The following is a 20,620-nucleotide window of genomic DNA, read 5'->3' as shown; positions in this document are numbered from 1 at the left end:
GACATAAAGCAGCTGCTGTTCAGGCCAGAGGAGATGGAGGTTTTCTCTTTAACTAATGTACTTGTGGTTGAATTTGCATGTAGATAGAAGAGGGGATGGGTTATGTTCCTTGATGATATAAAGAGCAGAGCATATATTTGTGCTAAGCCACTGGTCAGCTCCAGGCTATTTATTTATGTGGGAGGCACCAGTAAAAGCCTGAGGAAAAAGATTGTAATCCTCCAGACAGCTCCATATATCATGGGCAAAGCTGAATCCTCTTTAATCAGAGCCCCTAAAACTAGCTGGTGATTTAAAATTATCTGCTTGCTTCCCTAGCTGAAATGAGGAAAGCAGCTTCTACAGCAACATATGCAAGCACTCAAATAATCTAAAACTGAGGTATTAAAGATTATGGCAGTTTTATTTAATATCCTTGAGGAGGAGAGTTAACAGCAGCAGGTAGAGAAGTGTAGCTGCTCACGCCTAATAAATTCATCAAGGATTAAGAGAGGGAACAATTAAATGAAAATATTGTGTGATCAGCCAGGTCTGTACTATTCAATCATAGAATAGTAACCATGAACATAACCTAGTCTGTGTACACACAAACACAACTCCTGCATCTAGTTATGCCTTATCTGAAAAAAACCCCACACAACCAAAACAAACAAACATGTTTATTCCTCCTTTATAAAACTTGAGGATTGCATATGTAACATAAGTGGAATTGGTGTGGACAATTGGCATTAGTAATTGGAAATACATGTTTGTAGTCTAAGAAACACAGAGGGGGCAATAAAATATGTTCTGATTTGGGTAATTTACAGTCTCATTTTCAAAATGGCCAAACTCATTCAGAAAATTATAGCACTGCACATATGAGAGCATAATGTCTTTCCTTATTCTGAGATTACAGAAGCACAAATAAACTCATGGTACTGTTAAATTTAAAGCAGCTGAAACCATGACTGCAGCGACCACCAGCATTCAGAACCTTCCTGATTTTGGAGCACTGGGCTCAGACCTCACTCATCCTGTCTCAATGAAAAACCAACAGGGAACCACAACTCTTGTTCCTATTTAAAGCTGTAACTGACTCAGCAGATAATCTCTCTCAGCTCAATTTACAAAGCCAAAACTGGAACTTTATTTTGATCAGTCTCCTCTTCCACTTTCTTTTTTTCTTCTTTCCTTTATTTTCTTTTTTTTTCTTTTTTACTTTTTTCCTTTTTTACTTTTTTCATTGTTTTCTTCCCTTTTTTCTTTCTTTATTTCTCTTTCTTCCTGTCTCCTCTTGTCTTCCATTTGTATTCACCTTATGGTTCTATAGGCAAGAAACAGGCAGGTTTATTGTCTTAGGTAGTAAAAATTCATGCCAAACATCAAGAGAAATCTGGAAAACTATAGCTATGGCAAAATCCCTATTTATGAAACAGAGAGACATTTTGGGATGGAGCAAACACAACAGCATCTAAATTTCTCTAGATCCATTTTCTTTGGAAAGATGCAGAAGGACATTGCTGGTCCTTGATATTCCTTGGAGACAGAGATGCCAAAATAACAGCCATATTTTGTTGACTGTTTTCCTCTTTAATATTTCCTACTTTGAAGAATCAAGTGGAAAATATTCCATGACTTTGCTTGGTGTTTTAGAATCATAATTATGGTGGCTGGGTTGGGCCTCCTGCACTTTGAGCAGCTCTGAATTCCACTGACTGAAGGGCAGAGTGATTGATTAGTAACAGGTTTAATTATAATTTACCCTGATTCAGTCTGAGCTGCCACCAAAACAGGTGCTTCTATCCCTAACTGAGGTAGATGAGGTGAGGGCAGGTAAAGAATGATGATATAAGAAATAATGTCTTGGTTTTGAGCTGTCCATTCTGCACAAATTTTGCCTACTTGTGAATCCATCTCTATTACAGCAGGAACCATATCAGGTCATAGGACTGGAAATATTTATGAATGTCCTTAGCTCTCTGCAGAGAGCTTTGCAGAAAGGTAATCTCAGTTATTCTTTACTGAAGTCTAAACAGATTATGTGTCTAAATAAAATGGAAAACATCTCATGTAAGGCTGCTGTCTAATTTTATAAATTCTCAGATTTAATTCTGAGGGAAAAGGAAAACCCAGTGCTTTGGGACTGAAGGAAACTTCAGATCTGTAAGCTTGGTCTTATGATAAGACACATGTCTGTGAGCTTTGAGGAGCCTTGGGTAACAGATCGAATATGACAGCAGCCTCCCTCACCTTGGACAACATTTCCTATGGATTTTATGACTTTTTCTTTCCTCGTGTCAGGAAAAAATGGGAATATCAAATGCCTCAATTCCTCATGAGTAACATCGTACTATGGTGGCACTTCAGAAGCTTTGCCACTGAATTTTTCTGCCAGGAAATGAGTCATGGTGGCCTCTCAAGTTATCTCATGAAGGCTGGGTATATTGAATGAGGGATGCTTGGAAAAGTGAAATCCTTACCTTTCCCTCCACATCTTCTTTCCTTACCTAATCTTTGGGTTGGGTATCAAAAGCATTTTCAGGACTGTGACTGCAGGGCACAGTTTAAGCAGGTTCTAGCACACTTCCCATGCCCTGAGCAGCAGATTGGTTTGTTTGAGGATGATGTTGTAGCAGTGCCATAAAACTGAGTTATAGGTTTCTGTCCCCTTTGGCTTTGTGGGGAGTTCTCTCCCTTTCATGCACGGGTCATACTGGAAACTTGCTTAGCAGAAGCGATTCTATCCAGTGGAGGTGACAAGTACCACTGACAAGAGTTTATTTGTTCTATATTATCATTTGGCACATGATTAGAACAGCCATCTGTTCTCTTAATTTCGATCAACCCAATTTAGGCTGCAGTAACACAACGCTGTTAGATGTGTTTCCAACAAAAGAAAAATCAAATATGATTTTTTAAATCATCTTGAGGGTAACATTACCCCTATTTAAAGACTACCAGCATGCTGGGGGAAAAGGGCATGATAAAAGAATAATTAACATTGTGATTTTTAAATATTCTCATTTTCATACAAGAATATGATGCGCTAATTCGACGGGAAAGTGTTCAGATTTTCATATGAATTATACATGAGAACAATCTCACACAGGAAACCTAAACAGAATTTTATTTTAATGTCTAATATTATACAGTCTAAAGAAAAGCATTAAAACCTTACATAAGAGGAATTTCATAATTGTTAATGTGACCTCACTTAGAGAAACAAACACATGATTTGCTAACACCATTCAATTTTAATGAAGTCAGAAGGTTATTTAGGGGACTGGTCAGCAGATAGTGAAATGAAGGGTGTGTTTCAAAAATGTCGTGGGATTTGGGACCCTTGGTCAAGCCTAGATATGACCCAGTTTCCTCCACCTCTTCCTTGTTTGTTTTCTCTAGGAGAGTAGGACCCATCTCTTTGGGGTCCATCTCTTTGTCTCCAAACCAAGTGGTTGCTAATATCTCAGATGAAGATACGAGTTTAGAGTTTCAATTATGGAAGAAAATTTTGTTAAGGAAAGCTGTTGGCAAAATATGCCAACTGTTAAAATATTGGTGTAATGGTGAAGGATGACACGGCTTGGTGAGTTGTGTTAAAGAGGTTTGATTTGAACATTGAGGTTTTCATACCATTATTTACAGTTTTAGGACAGACAGGTGAGAGATCACATCTAGAGAAGAAGGGAAATCTCTTTCCTGAATTCATGACTCTGGAAAGGAGATCACAATTTTCCATGATGGGTTAAATTACTGGATGGGTTGTGGAAAAAAATCTATACAGAGGAAAATGGTGACATTTTGCATTCACTACAACCAGAACTGTCACTGAATTTATGTGCATGATCCAAGCTTGAAAAGGAGCTTCGAAAAGTTGTTAAGGTGTTGAGCAAAAAAACTACAGGAATATTTCAAGATATGAATAATTCACAGTAAATGATTTAGGAAGTTCAATCTGTATAACTAATTAAGGAAAGAGATGGTATAAGAGGTAATTTCCTTGTGTTCTGTAAGTACTTAAATAGGCAGAAGATTTCTGACTGCGGAGGAAATCTTTAATGAAGGCACAGTAAGATCCAATAACTGGGGCAAAGACAGGTGGACCCAAACAATACACTAATTTTCAAAAGTAAGAATAATTGGAATAATTTACCCAGGGATACCACATGCTCTCCACTTACAAGAAATCTTTAATCATAACTAATGTCTTTTTAAAAAACCTTTAGTGTAACTTCTGGATATGGTCTTGGGCAGGAATTAATGGCAAAAGGAGGGAAGGTGAAAATAAATTACTCTAATGGTCTTTCTAGTTCTTGGATCTATATATTTTGTTTTCAGTCACCCAGTGAGGCAAAGTTATGTATTATGTTGGATGTCGGGGAAAGAGTTATGGGTTCCATTCCCTGTTTTTCCACTGACTTGTACGAATTGTGTGAATCCATGTATCTCAGAGAGCTTCTCAGTAAAGAATTTAAATTTTCATAAAATCATAGAATGCTTTGGCATGGAAAGGGCATTAAAGAACAACTAATTCAAACCCCCTGCCATGGGCAGGGACACCTGAGACCAGGTTGCGCAGAGCCCCATCCAACTTGGCCTTGGGTTTAAATTCTACTTTTAAATAAGTTTAAATACTATGTTGAATGATAATATATTACTATGCTTGCCCACATTACCAAGGCAAGAGATAGTGAGGGTTCCTGAAAGTCTTTGAAGTCTTTGAATGAGACACATATTCCAGATATTGAACCAGGTTTTCAAAGGCATCCAGCATTGAAAGCCAAAAGAGATTGCAACATCTCTGAAAATCGGATGCTGGAATTATTATAATCAAGTATTCAAGGCATTAATGCAAACACTACTGAGGAGGAATAATAAATGGGAATTATGAGCTATATTTTGACAGTGGTTTTTTTAATTGTTGTGAAGGAAGCTTCTCTGTCTTCCTCTCTTGAAGCCTGCTAACAGCCAAACAAACAAAAAGCTTCAGTTGATCTGAAAGGATTTTTCACTTTAGAAAAATCTTTATTTGGCTTATTAAGTAGGTGAATCAAAAAAATTAGACTTCATTAGAGCAAAGCAGGGGCGATTAAATTAAATGTGCCTCAAGAAGAAAGCCCTCCCCTGGATCAACAGGGCAGTGGGAGCTTGTCTGTCCCATCCTGGTGCCTTTCTAAACACTTTTTGAAGTACAGAAGGCAGAACACTCAACACTTCAGCTTTGTCACAGCTGACAGGCTGTCGGGTTTAATGAAAATGCTCTCCGTTTAGAAGATGACAGAAATTACATGCATTTCCCCTTTTATTTCTCTGTCATCTTTTCTGTCTCGCATTTCTACAGGAGAAGGAGGGGTTGGTTATTAAAAGCATTACATAAGTATGCAAAATATGTTAAGAAGAAAAGAGGAAAAGGAAAATTTTTAGCCCTGCAATTATACACAATGTCTGTTGGTGGGAAATGTGGGATAACATCTGATGTGTGGCAATAACTATTTACTTTTAGTTATCTTTGAAGAGGGTGAGGCAAAAATCTCTAGCTAATGCTTTAAGTGAAGGTTTTATTATACGATTGCCTGAGTAATTTCCAACAGGAAGATGATCTAAGCAGTGTTAGATAGCTTGAGTGTGTTCATAACTTCTCCAGAAAATACAGCAAGATAACACTGAACAATCTCTTGGCTCTGCACAGCTTTCACATTCCTCTTTTATTAAGTGGCAGGCTTTTAATAAGTGTGTCTGCTCTCACAGAGCCAAAAGTGTAACTGCATCTGAGGAAACTCACTGCCAGGGCTAAGCAGGGAAGGCTTCACCTGCAAGTATCAGTCAGTACTACGAGATCTGGAAATAGCCCACAAATTATTATATTCATCAGCCAGCCACTCCACATCCACAATCCACACCCCAGCTGTGATTCCAGAACTGCTCTCTAGAGTTTTAAGGGAAGCTGTGAGTTTGATCTTCTCACTTTAATTTCTGTGGCAGTTTTCTTCATGCTTATCTTGAGAGACAAATTTGATTATTAATGATGCTCTTTGTAGACCATCTCTCAAAACTGTGCAGAACGTCTGAAAATAGTGAGAGCTTTAGAAGAGCACAGAGGAAGGAATTTATTTTTAGACTTTGGCCACATATGTGTGATCTTAAACTTGTGCATACTAGTCGTGTCCAAAGGTGGGAAGTGGAATTATGGAGAAATGGAACTATGAAGAGAAATGGAATTATGTGTATTTAGCAAAGGTGAAAATGGACCCCAGAAAGAGAAAGCTACAGGAAGCTCTGGCACAAGGGGCACATTTCTGCCTCTCAGCTGTTTAGGCTCCACTCACTTGATACAAATGCACAGTATGTGCAGATTTACTGGAGGGACCAAAACAGTCCCAACCATCCCATTAGCACCTTTTTATGTGTTCCTGGGCCTGTGATGTGACTGCAGCCTCTCCACTGACATCCACCCCAGTACAGTTTGGTACCGGAGTCACATCCCAGCTGGAAAAATCCAATGTAAACCTTGACTGGGCTGCAGAGGATGTGCCTGCATGGAGCAGGCAGGGCTGAGGGGCATTGTTACGGGCAGGCACACAGCTAAACCTGCTGTGCTGTCTGAATGCAGAGCTGGTTGATGCTCACATAGTGGAAACAAAAGCAAGGCGGGGTTGTCTTCGCTGCATCCCCCAAGCCAAGCCCATGAATGTGATTCCCATCTCCTGAAGGTGTCATTTTGTGCTGCCGACGGAGCATAAGGGACACAACTGTGTCCCTTATGTGTGAACCTGTAGTTCTTATAACATATTCCCTGGCAAAGGTAGATTTGCTTTACAAATATTTCAGGATCGTGGAAACTGCTTGTGAACCGAAATCAAGAAGCCCGTGGTTTTCACACCAAAATTCTAAATATCTTAACCTCAATTTAGGGGTAAAGGCAAACCTTGTTAAAGGGTACAGAGGCTGAGAACCACTGCGTGATGAGAAGCTATCTCAGAGAGATTCTCTATAAAGAATTTTACGGGCACAAGTGTTTTTGAGTAATGTAAACACTCAGACAGTGTTCTGAGTAATTGGGAATGTGAAAGGCAAAGGAAGAAACAGCACAGGAAAATATATTGTATCAGGGAGTTACAGTATATTTTATTGATTTAACTTATAGCTACTACGTTCATCCAAAAATTACAACTAACATATTAAAATGTAAGTTGTAAGACAGCTTTGCTTTTTTCATGTAAGCTTTTCAATGCCATGTTTCAGACACCTGGGTGTGAAACTGAAATATTGCCCATTTAGGTGATTTCCGACTACACTCTACAGTACCTTTGTTCCTAAGTCTTCTCTGTGCAAACAATTAAGTTTTCAGAGGCATATGAAGTCAGTGTGGGTTCTGTGTAAGAAAGAACCTCTCTAGCCCATAAATCTGTAAATCCACCGAAGCTGGAACAGTGTTGCTCATGGTTGAGGAGAGAGTACTTCCCATCCAGGTCTCCCTCCCCTTTACACTTTCCCTTGCTCAGCGCTTCTTCTTTGTTAGCAAAGGAGCTCAATACCTTCTATGCCTCCATTATGGTGATTTATTTTCACAATTCCTGAGGTTGGAAAAGTCCTCCCAGCCCATTGAGTCCAAGCTGTGCCCGATGCCCACCTTGTCCCCAGCCCAGAGCACTGAGTGCCATGTCCAGGCCTTCCTTGGGCACCTCCAGGGATGGGGACTCCAAACCTCCCTGGGCAGCTCTTTCCAAGGCCTGACCACCCTTTCCGTGGAGAAATTCCTGCTGCTGTCCAAGTCGACCCTTCCCTGGCACAGCTTGAGGCCGTTCCCTCTCTTCCTGTTCTTTGTTCCCTGGGAGCAGGGCCTGACCCCCCCTGGGTGCACCTTCCTGTCATGGATATTTAGAGAGCAATAATATCACCCCTGACCCTCCAAAATTTTCTTCAGGCTAAACAACCCCACCACTTATTTAACCAGGTGTGGTTATTTAATAATTCTTGATACTTGCATGGATGGGAGAGGTGGGCTGATTTTTTGTTTAATGTTATCTGCTCTAAGCATCAGACCTGTCCTGTGGCATTAAGTGGTTGTTAATTTTTTTCTCAATTTCTTTTATATTATGATTTAAAGGATATTGCCCTCTGTAATGAAACTATTTCCTTTCTGTCTTCTCTCTGTTGGATTGCTTTCCCACTGATGCATGTGGGAGCAAGCATCCTGACTACACTTAATTATTAAAAAGTCATTGTTCAAATAGGACTCGGAAGAAAAGGAGTTATTTCTTGCTGCATATTACTGAATACTAGTTCATAATGGGTTTCAACCCTGTGTATTTCTCCCCTAATTCTGGAGCCTGATATATTTTATGATACATAGATACAGGTACATATATTGTAAGAGCTACCATCTACTAGAGAAATTTAGCAGACATGAAAAAGAAAAGATATTGTTTACCTCAGTGTAAAAGTTTTGGAAAAGCGCACACAGCTTAGACTACAGTATTTTTTAAGTGGAAATATTAACTGGGTGAGGCTTAAGTTTGAAATGTGTTCTAAACATGCTATTTTAATTTATTGCATTGTGAGAAGCACTATAGAGTAAACATGTACAGCGTAGATTTTAGGTGGTTTTGTGTCCTTGCTTTTAGAGTGGGCGTAAAAAAGAACAGAGGCACTTCTGCAGGTGTCAAATGATCAAAACTGCACATGACCATATCCACCACGGTATTTTCCGCATATTCTAGAGCTAAGCATAAAAAATTCATATTTGAAGAAAATTTAACCTGTAATACTTTTATTTTGAGAGAATAATGGGAGAAACTCTGACCTTGAACATGTCAGTCTTGTTTGGTTTTAGAGATTGTTGCTTTGCTGGGTGGGGTGGGTTGGGACTGCTCCTAACCCTGTTTAACTTGCAAGCACTGCAGGTGTGAGCAGCTTCACTGCCTTTCTAACACCCACAGTTCTGCTGCTGAATTGCATCGTATCATCCTGCAATAGTGAATTAAACTGGATTAATGCATTGGTTCTTTCCCCCATATTTTACTTCAGATACCTCTTGTATGGTTATTAATTTTGATACAGACCATGGCACATTTCTTTCCTTCTTTCCTCACATTTTCCTTAAAGATCCCTTCTTTTTGCACATGAAGTGCATATAAAATATACATGAATTGATAGCTTTTATGCATTTACAGCGAGCACTTGGTAAGCTTGGAACTGGCAGCTTCAAACCTGGCAAAAAAAAAAATCTTCCGGACCTTTGTCATCCATCCTTCAGTGTGAGAGTAACAACCTGCATATATTTTAAGCCCTGCAAATTCTTGTGTCTTTCAGGACCTAGATTTCTCATCACATCCACGGGAGCCTTGTATATTTTAGACGTACAGAATGAAGATGGACTGTACAACTACCGATGTATCACAAGGCACAGATACACTGGAGAAACGCGACAAAGCAACAGCGCAAGACTTTTTGTATCAGGTGCTCCTTTTCTGTATCCTGCTAAATGAAATGCTGCACATGTCTCTCTCTAGTGTGCTCAGCTGGCAAGACACGTTCTTGTGTGCAACAGCCACCTTTCTATCAAATGGAAGTGGGGAGCTGCTGCAAAATCAAATGGGCCATTTTAAAATCCTTTATTTTTCATTTGTTTTTCGCCTCTTAGTCGCTATTTCCTGAAGGCCTGTAGGGTTCACCTGCATTCAGCACGGTGATTTTTAGCAGGTTTAGAGTACTTTATAAAAGGACTGCAGATGGGATTCATCCCTTCAAAAGTAGACTTATGCAGGGAAAGGATTTAATTGCCTTAACTTCCCTGTGTAACCAAAGAAGAGGGACACTTTTAGGGGTAGTGTACCTGTCCTACTTTGGGGTGATCTGAACTGCCCCATGGTGCCTATTTCTCTCTGTTGACCACAGCAGGAGCTCAGGACATTTCACTCAGCTGTAGATATTTCCGCTTCAGGAGTCTCAGGTTAACTGAGGTGCCTTTCAGCCTTCCTTTTCATTCATCTCACTCCTACCCTGGGGAAAACAGCATGTTCCCCTTATTCCAGGAGGGATTTCCAGCCGTAAGGAGCACATGACCTGTGCCAATGCATCCAGGGGTGCTGCAGGCACCAGAGGGGCTGGCTGGAGGCTCTCCATGCTCAGGGCTGAGTCCCAGGGTAATTTGTGCAGCAGATGGGAAAATGGGAAGGTGGATGGGCTATTTTAACTTTTCCTTGTAGTTTTAAATTGTCTCCTGATTGCTGTGTGTGTGATGGATGCTTGGGTTCCCCACACACAGTCATCACACACTGAGGGCTCTCAATACGGTGCTGCTCCAATCCAGCTTTCCCCCCATTTTTCCTCTGTGGGAGGCAGTGCCAGTTGAGGTTGAAGTGAAGGAGGAGCTGATCCCAAGACTGGGTCTGGAACTTGCTCTCAAATATGTCTGTGTAGGATTAGCGCTTCTCCACCTCCCCTTCCTGTCCCTCATTTGCTGCTTGTCTGTAACTGCACCCTGTGTTTGCACGTGAGCAAATCCAGAGGGGTTTTCCTACATCCACAGAGCTCACTGGGGCTGTATCCCAGACTGTCTCCCCATATCCTTACCCTACATAAATCATGCCCACCATCCCACTGAAAGCCCCACATTCCTTTTTCTCCTTTTCCCTGCTGCTAAGTTGCCCTAAAGGTCAGTCAGGATTTGGTGACTTTCCCAGTCTAACAGTCGGTGCGATCGTTCCCCTTTTGACCCTGTCCTCTCCTCATTTGGTCCTTTTGTCAGTGGTGACTTCTCAGCTCTCCAGTCCTCTGTTTGAGAGCCCTAAGGGACACAGAGGTGAGCACAAAGTTTTCCTTTATTGACATACTTCCTTCTCTCCTCCAAAATGGATGTTGTATTTTGGAGCCCTCTGAACACACAGGCCAGTTCTTAAATATAGTAATGATTAAAAAGAAATAGTGGGATTGTTCAGGTTAGAATAACTTACCAGTCAGATCCCGGAGTTTCTCCCTTTGATAGGTGTCCCCTGCGGGTAGAATTCTTGCCTTTGCTTTCCCCTGCCACATGAAGAAATTCTCCTGCACAATAATCTGCCTGCTGTGGTCTTCCAGGAACAGGAAGGGTTCTACCCTTCCAACTGGCTCCATAATATGGTCTGCTTCCATGTGAAATCATGCTAAGGCTGAGCCAGTGGGAACAAATAAAATCAGGCTTGTATCTTGGTTACCACAGGAAAAATTCTGGTTATCTCACTGAACAAAAGGGGGAAAATGAAAGCTCTGTCTTGTTTGAAATTTAGGACAAACACCCTAAAAGCTGTGCTCTGTCTGGAGTTGCCTTTTGAGTTCTCCTCCACAGACCAAACTGAAAGAGCAAATTTTACCTATATGCTATAAGTGACTTTTTTAATCCAACAGGGTTAATTATTCTTGATCAGGGCTAGAGTGGGCTCTGATTTCCAGTCCTGTTACTCTACTGAACAAATGCAGCAATCAAAGGCAGAGTTTGTCCTTTTTTATTTCTCCAAAGGGTTTTTCTTTGTTTTAATTGGAATTTATATTTTAAGAGAGTGAGTCCTTTAAGAACTGGGATCAGGGAATCCATGTACACAGTTCTGAAAGGTCTACTTGCATGAGACGTACAATTTTGCCTGCCTTTTCCATCTATATATAATCTTCACTTTTTTGGGGATGAAATAGTTTGTGGTGGAAATTTCTCATGTTTCCTGGCCACATTTAATACAAGTTAAGCTTCATTATTGTTTTGAAAGAGTGAGAATGGTAATGTGCCGATAATAGCAAATTTAAAAAAAATAGCAAAAATAGTGAATAATTAATATGCTTATGACCAAAATGAAGTTCCAAATTTCATTTGGAGTAAGAACGCCTCCTTGAAATCACATGGCCTTTTTAAATAAAATTAAAATCAAAGCCATTAACATGCAACAGAATATACTTCTAAGAACCATTATAATGTGCTTTTCCAATAGCAAATTTGTCCTGCCATGAATCCCAGCTCCCAAAATCATTACTGCTTCTTAACACCAACACTCCAAAAAATCCTTATGATTTTTAAAGCATAACAATTTCCTTCTTCTGTCCTTCAAAGAAGGTCCGAAGTAGAATATTTTAGAACAGTATTTTGCCTCAGTTTTTCACCATTGTCCTTGCTGGAAGTCATTTGCAGCTGACTTAAAGCATAGCAAAGTAATAATTCAAAAGACCCTAAACACATATTGGAACTGGGTTTTGTTACTTTGCTATTTTTTGCCTCATTGCAGGTGATTGCGAATGAATGCTGGGATTCTGTTTTGTGCTTTGTTTGGTTTTTTATTTGGGGGTTTTTTTTCCCCTAACTGGAATATATGCACTGTAGGAGCTCTAAATAGGAGTCTGTTCCAGGGACAACCCAAGAAATGTTTTTACTGTCCATTTAAATATATAAGCACAGAGTTGAAGAAAGCAGGTCACTGGAATCACATCTTGTGTATCCCTGAATATATTTTAAAAACCTCCTCTATACCAGCAGGGTGAAATCTTCTTCAGTATGTAGGCAAATCCTAGTTTAGCTGTCCTGCAACTGGGACTCCAGGCTGTGCTGCTCCTGACAAAGGCTCAAGTTGAGAAGGAAAAAAGTGAAGTGACCCTGGGATAGAGAATCCAGGGTCTGCTGTGCTGCTTCAGTAGGAATGCACAGACAATGCCTCTAAAAGACAGTTCTACTTTTTTATTACTTAAATATTTAATCATTACTTGCAACTGAAGAAATTGATTTCCTGTAAATGTAACCTTCTTAAGAGCCAGAAGCTTTAATTTCTTGCCTGCTTGTGGTTTTACTGTCAGTTAATTCCCCACAAAAGAATCTGTGCCCTGGAAACAGGGACACCTGATGACCCAAACGGCGAGAGAGGAGCTGGCTGATCAATTAGTCAAATTGACATTGGCCTTCCCAGCAGCATGCTGGCAGATTGTGCTTTCACTGAGCCAGACATAAACAGCATGGCAAGCTCAAAATATGTCCCATCTTGGTGCCAAATACAGACCTCGAGGCCACTGATTCATCCAAAATCACTCATTTAACCACTGCCGCCTCCTTCTTAATGAGACACTCAGCAAGCTGAAGGTGGCTTTGCCCTCAGTGGCTCAGTGTTTTCCTGGCACCTGGAAAGCAGAAAAACCTCTGTTGTCACCTTTCACTGGACTTGGCATTTTGGGGGCTTTATCTAGATATAGTCACCAAAAAAAAATATTATTTAGTCCATTTTTTTAATATCACAGTTTTGGTTTCTGGATTGATAGTTTAACTTGAGTAGCCTTAAGCTGTTTGCTGTCATGGGTACCGTCCCAGGTGTGGCTGCAGTTCATGGAGATATATCTAAGCTAGTTTTAAACCAGCTGGCTCAGGTACTGATTACTTTTGGAATAGCTTGAATTCCGCATGAACTGCTCCTCTAATCTCTCCAGTTCCTTACAGGGACCTGCTGCAGCTGCCCTGTGAGCAGCACCTGAGTTTGCTAAGTTAAAATGCCGCTTGAAAATGCCAGAATTGTGGCAATCACACCTACATTCAGTCAGCTATGATTAGATATACCGAAAAAGAGGTCAGTGTGTCAGGTAGGAGCTGGTCAGCAAGTGGAGTTTCTTTGTGAGACCAAAATCTTAGCAAGTGGGTGAGTGTGATGAGAAAATACTTTGATGAATATTTGCTTAGTGTTTTTGTTGCAATAGCTCTAGGATGGGCTGCACAAAATTTTAAATTGTGTCAACCTCTGTCTCCAAAAGTTTTCAAACTTGAGATCACAAACAAAGCACTATTTCTGATGGGTACATGCACCTCTGGTGAAGGCAATCCTGCCAGACTTGTGTGAGATACATAAATCCATGCCAGGTGCTGCACAAATGAGAGCTGCCATTGTCAGCAAATTGAGCACAGAAAGATGCACTATTAAGCTGTAAGTTGGTCTTGTCACGTTAAGTTCTTTTTCCAGAGAAGAAGAAAAGACTTGTCTGTCAGTTAGACTGCAGATAGAAATCCCTGTGCCTTTGCCCATTTCTCTCCTGACAAGGGAATAAATTGCTCCTTTAATTCAAAGCCTTCAGACCACCGAGAAGAAGGGACAATGTGCTGGCTTCAATCTAGTCTAAAAGTAGCGATAATTGTTAAGGCAACACATTTCTGGCTCTCCATGCCTCTCACAGGGAACATGAAAGATGACCAGTGAAACATTTGCCATCTGGAAAAAATCCAGTGAGAGGATTTCCAAGCAGTGATGAGTTGCTTCAGCAGCATGTGCTGCTGGATCCCAGCCACCATGACTCAGACTGGTGGCTGGGTCAGAGAAGCAAACCGTAGTGCCCAAAACACCGGGCTGGCGAGTCAGGAAATGCAGGAGAAAATATATTGACATATTGGTTAGTGGATTAATTTTAAGGCTCTCACTGAAAAGAGTTCCTCTTTGTTTTCTGTTTCAGACCCAGCGAATTCAGCTCCATCTATCCTAGATGGGTTTGACCACCGCAAAGCCATGGCAGGACAGCGAGTGGAGCTGCCTTGCAAAGCATCAGGGCACCCGGCACCAAAGTACCGCTGGCTGAAGGACAACGTCCCCTGGGAGCCCGACAGCCGCTTCCGGCAAACGGTCACGGGGCTGCTCATCGAGAACACACGGCCCTCGGACTCGGGCAGCTACGTCTGCGAGGTGTGGAACAACTACGGCACCGCCGAGATGATCGGGCGCCTCTACGTCAAACGTAGGTCGTGGGTTGATGCTATGAATGAGAGGGGAGAGCTTAGACAAGTCCCTGCCTTTGGCAGGTTTCTGGCAGTGGACAGCAGCTTTTATTGAGGAGGCCAGCACCCCAAAACCCACTCTCACTCACAGGTCCTTAATAACGACCGATCAGGTCTATTACAACATGAGTTATTTATTAAATAGACACAAGGAAAACAGACATAAGACTTTCAACAGACTTACCACACAGGATAACACAGAAAGAACTACTAGGAGATAAAAATACAGTGCATGATAATAAAGGTACCTATGTTACAGCTGGCGAAGAAATCGTATAGATTAGGAGCCAATGTCACTTACCAGTGCATGATAGTGGTGTGCAGATAGTGGTGTGCAGATTGAGATTAGGAGAATCATGTTCTCCTAATTTCTCTCAATCTCAGGGAAGTATGTCAATGCCAATGTCTCAGGATCGAGGAGAACTCTCCACACACTCAGAGAGTGTATAAGACATTTCTGATTTTATGAAAATCAAGTGGTCTTTTATAGTTCAAAAGTGCTTGTCTGTCAGTCACTTACTTCTGCTTATCCTTTTCCCATGCATTCAAGGCAGGATGTTTATTGCTGGCTAAGGGTGTTTTCAACCGAGATAATTCATCACAGGACAAACCATTCCAGCCTAGTTTAGCCATGGGGGAAGTAGCTAAGTCTTTTGTTGTGTCAGGGGATGGAAAGTCCTGTCACAGTTGACTGTTGGTGTTGTTGCCTGATATCGAAAGAGAAGAGCCCTTGCACCAGTGTTGAAATAGTAAAATAAAAAGCAAACCTTTGTTGGAAGCTTCCAGGTGTCCCAACAGTCATGGGCTCACTGGGTACTGGATCTCTACAATTTTATAAATTTAACAAATTATCATTCTTTACAAATATCGTCCAATGGGAAGAGCTGTTGGTAAGGTTATTTTTGGAGTTGGTCCACAGCTTCTTTGCCCCACTTCTTGTTATGTCTTCTCAGATTCTGGTTGGAAAACAAAATTTTCTTCTCATGGGTCCTCTACTTGAAAATAAGACAAAACAGTATTTCAGGAATGTGTTAGAAGGTTAGCATATTGTTCTAGAATCTAAGAGAAAGGGCAGGAAAAACACTAGGAGCTATATAAATATGTAATAGTATTCTACGGAGCCACGAATATGTGAAAAATATAAAAAACCAAAACTTTTTAGGCATCAGCATGAAGTTGTTGCCTTACCTTGCTGTACCTTCTGTTTCCTTAATTTATCTTAGCGATGATTAAAGTCTTCAAAGTTGTGGAAGGACACAAGGCAGGCTCTGTGGAGATGAGTTAGTTGGGCAATTGAGCGATCAGAAGTGCAAATGGATGCAATTTCCAGTGTAGCTCTATAATTTATCACATGGAGGATATGTAATTTAGAAGCATGAATTGGGTGCTGAAAAAGAAATTGCAAATGTTCTCATAAATAAAGCTGCCAAACTCTCATTGCCATGACTCACGGTGCTCAGTAATATTGAATACTCATACCTCCCCTCAAGTCGAGTATTCATGTGTGAATATTCTGAATGTTTCACAAATTCTACAAAGATAATTATTACTTCAGGAGCACCACACTGGAAAAGTGTTATTCTACTACTTTTGAAAAAAACCCAAAATTATTTCCTGGGATAGAAATAATGCTCTGTGAACTAATGTTTCCACCTAGACAGCATGACTAGCAAGCTGAAAAGGGAGAAGTTTGTGAGTAGTTCAGGCCATAAAAGCATCCTAACAAATAATTGCACATAATGTTTTTGGGCAAAATAAAACCAAGGTGAAAAATCTGCCATTCATGAGTTATAACTGAGGAACTTTGGTTCTAAATGTGTTCATCAAAATACATAAAAATACTCATAAAAATGCATTTCATTCCATCTGTCTTTTATGATGAAAAGTCAAAACTTGCAGAGACATGATGTAATTGTATTGCTGGTGATACCCAAAGCATCCCCAGTGCCTGGTGATGTGCTTTTCGTAATGACTCTGCACTCAGCCAGCCCGTAGAAATTCCCTGGATCAGGTTGGCAGGAAACAAAAGCTGTGCAAAGAAATTTTACCCTCCTCTGCAATGGAGGATGTGGCTTACTTGCATCATCATGGCTCTGGGATATCGGTGATGCACTTGAGTGTGACTATTTTGTGCAACTATTTTGTTTAGTGGGTCATTGCCAGGTTTGAGCCTTTGTGGTCTTTTTTTAGGAAACAGAGAGATATTCAGTGACTTTTAACATTAATATGAATGTGAAGATTAACTATTGCCAGTACCATTGTAGAGAAAAGTTTTGTTATGTATATGTCTGTAATCCAGAATGTCTGATGCCACTGTGTGTTTTTTTCCAGGCCTCTGTCACTAATTAGCCACTATAGATTTATTCCAACTTTTATGTTATAAAATATTTAATAAAGTGAACAAGTTGCTTTTCTTTTTTAAGTGTGTCTGTGTGCATGTGTGTGTATGTTTGTATGCAAGCTGCCAAAAGAGAAAATAGGCGGGTCTGTATTTAGTGTCAGAGATAGTATCTGTGGTGATAGTAGTCCCTTATCTTTATAAGGAAGTCAAACCAATATATACAAAGCATGAGGTGAAATCTGTGTTCTGCAGTGCTGATAACTCCTAGGTGGCAGGATAAAGATTGTTTCCCTTGCATTTACATTTATGACTTTTCTTCAGTGCTGTTCATCCTCTTTTTCTTGCAATGTAAAACTCGCATTTTCCTGTCCTACTGTTTCTTAAGGCTGACTTGAAAATACTGTAGTCCTCCCACATCAAAGCAGAAAATCTGGTGAGCCCACACACTAGAACATTTCCATGTGGACAGATCAGATGGATATCCATGGGTGTACCTGTGTTAACATCTTCCACCCTCCAAAGCTAATCTTGTCACTGGCATTTGCTGCACTTGTTCACATCAGGGAGTGGTTTGGGAAATTGTAAATTTGGTTCCTTTTGCAGGAAATTAAACCAGACAATGAGTTTCAGGAACACACTTAATGCACCAGTTTCAAAGATCCATTCTGAACTAAGGTGAAATAACATCCTGCCCTCCCAAAACATGTGTAGTGCCACGTTAAAGCCCTCAGCACTAATGGTGTTACGTGTAGGTCTGATCCTACTGCTTACCTGAGCATGGGACTACATGAGGAATGGGTTATGCCTATAGACCTATTTTTTTCTGTCATGGATGTCAGTGGCAAAAATTTTTTTTTTAAGTAATGCTGTCATCTGTTACTTGGTTTTGTTTTGTCTTTTAAGAAGGATATGGCTGTGATTTTTATTTTTCTCCTTAACTGAGTGTTGATTTGTCACTTGCACATAAATGCACATTTATACTCAATATGCTCTATTTCCCTTTCTCTCTCCCTTACTTCGACTCAAACCTCCAGAACCACTAAAAGCCACCATCAGCCCGCGCAAAGTCAAAAGCAGTGTTGGTAGCCAAGTGTCCTTGTCCTGCAGTGTGACGGGAACTGAGGACCAGGAGCTGTCCTGGTACCGCAACGGGGAAATCATCAACCCTGGCAACAACGTCCGCATCACCGGCGTCAACCGGGAGAACCTGATCATGGATGGCATGGCCAAGAGTGATGGCGGGGCCTACCAGTGCTTTGTGCGCAAGGACAAGATGTCAGCTCAAGACTATGTCCAGGTGGTACTGGAAGGTCAGTCTCTACCTGTCTAGCAATTTCGGTTTCCAAAATATCGCACAAGTCATCTTCGGTGCTATCATTTTAGAGTGGCGATGCCTTAAAGATCTGGAAATGAAACAAAACACTTTTGAGACAATATTAGTATAGGAGGTAATATCAAAGCTGGTCTTCAGTTGGAGGGCTCCAGGGGCAGATAAGGAAAAATTCCCACCCCACATAGGGCGAATGCATTTCATAAATTTAGCAAATTAGCATAATTGACAAGAATTCCCAATTAGAACCACAAGTAATGAGGTAATTCTCCCCCTTGGTTCCACCTCTTCTGGAGCCCTTCTTTTTTGCTGCCAGCTGTACTAGCTGAACTTCGTTTATGGGAAAGTGTCTTGGAGGGGTAGCACATCCTTGGTTCCCAGGAAAAAGCAAGATGGGATTGGGGCTTTTGGAATGTGTTCTGTCTCTCTATCAGGGTAGGAAAATTACTGAGGTTATCTAGGAACTATGTACATATACAGTAATAGTCTACAGTTATGAATATATATGAAGAATATATAAAAGCAAAAATCATTTTGACATTAGTGGAGCTTAAAAAAGAGAGGGTACTTATGAAATGTCCATGGGATTTATTGTGCCCCACTCATAACAGAATGGAAGAATTGATTTAAAAACAAAAATCCTTCCCAAGCAGGTCTCTATTAAAAATCCAAACATTGCTCTTCTGTTTGGTCATATTGGCTGGAGGCTTGGAGATCATCTTAAATAACTGATACAATGTGCTACGTGCTAATCAAGTGAGGAAAGTCATCAATTTGCACAGAGGCAGCTCACTAATGAGGCCGTGGTGCAGGCATGGCATGGACATTATTTTTAGAGTCTCTATAGAAGAAGAAGAGATTACCTGCCTGGACCAAGTTACCTCGGCAACCATCTCCCGTGACTAGGAAAGCCTAAAGAGCATATTGATAATCTATCATGGTGTCGGGAGAGTGCAGGTTATCAGAGAGCAACAGCAGGGAAGATTTCAAAGACACTCAGGTCTCACTGGGAAAATAATGTCTGCTTTCATCTCAAAAAAAGCCTGTCACTTGAATTAAAAAAAGGGGGGAAAAAAGAGGAGGAGGGGTGGCAGAGGTACATAGTGTGCACACTCACAGATTTATTGGTCCTGTGTCAGCTCCCTTTCAGGATAAAAAGCCTTTTTTTTGTTGCTGCTGTTCTGTCTTCTGAGGGGTGACAGTATCCAGTACACCACAAAGGAAAGGAAGAGAGTCAGGAATCAAAATAAAGAAATAAATTAGAAACTCTGTCTCCTAACCAATGGGAACAGAAATGAAAGAGAGAGAGGGCAAAGGGAAAAAAAAAGAAATAATAAAAAAAAAAAAAACGCTCTTCCAGGGATGCTGAGGCCTTTCAGCATTCTGAGAATGCCAGTGCTTACCTTTTTACCATGTGGAAAACAAGGGAATTTTAAAGTAACATTTTCAAAGGAAAACAAACCTGCATTGCATGATCGCAGAAGGAACCTCCTAACTAATACCAGGGTGTCAGCACTCTTAAATGTTACCCCACTGAACACTCTGGAGAGGTGGGTACTTAATCCTGCTCCCTGCTTACAAAGTTTCTGTGCCCACCCATTTTCTTTATTCATTTGTCTGGTAGAGGCTGAGTATTTTGGGAGACAGCTCACAAGATAAAGCATCTGAATGCTCTCAATCAGAGAAATATTTCTCTGTAGCACAAAATGACCACAGAAAGCAACTGGCACCACTGCTATTGCTGGCAATATGTATTCAGAAAAGCTTAATTTAATACTTTCCTAAATGGGACATTGTGTGTCAGGACTAAACTGCTGTGTGAAATCAGCCTATGCAAGTTGTGCCTGGCTCTTGGCAACAGGATTCAGCCTAAACTTCCCAAAGAGCTAAAATCTACCAGGAGAAGAGAATGTCCACATGTGTTGAAGTTTTGCTGTGTGTCTTTTATAATGAACTGCATATGGTTTTAAAACTTTACTGCAGGAACCCGGCAGTTCATAGAGATGCCTGATCCATCTATTCAAGTGTTTTTCCTACAGCAGAGCCACTACCAGGTTTCTCAGAAGATGAAAAAGAAACTTGCCATAAGCAAAGGGTCATTTAAATCCTCTACTGGCATAATTTTTCTTTTTTCATTCTCAATAATTAGGGTGACATCCTGGAAAAAAATTGTTTGTGTTGCTTCTAAAAAAGATCTTGGCTCATGGGA

General features: G+C 40.7%; 1 protein-coding gene across 1 annotated transcript in view; it reads left to right on the top strand.

Annotated features, from left to right (window-relative positions):
- DSCAM (DS cell adhesion molecule) overlaps positions 1 to 20,620 on the top strand; it is a 437,619-nt gene that overhangs the window by 244,258 nt on the left and 172,741 nt on the right. The window contains 3 exon segments of the mRNA XM_042033380.1: positions 9,295 to 9,441; positions 14,422 to 14,700; positions 18,116 to 18,391. Of these exon segments, the coding sequence (XP_041889314.1) occupies positions 9,295 to 9,441; positions 14,422 to 14,700; positions 18,116 to 18,391 (702 nt within the window).

This window comes from Corvus kubaryi, unplaced genomic scaffold (genome assembly GCF_017639235.1).
Source record: "Corvus kubaryi isolate FWS band 111438036 unplaced genomic scaffold, C.kubaryi_AGA036_p1.0 133, whole genome shotgun sequence".
Taxonomy (NCBI): Eukaryota; Metazoa; Chordata; class Aves; order Passeriformes; family Corvidae; genus Corvus; species Corvus kubaryi.
Note: the sequence above shows the minus strand (reverse complement) of the source record. Positions and strands in the feature narration are given on the sequence as shown.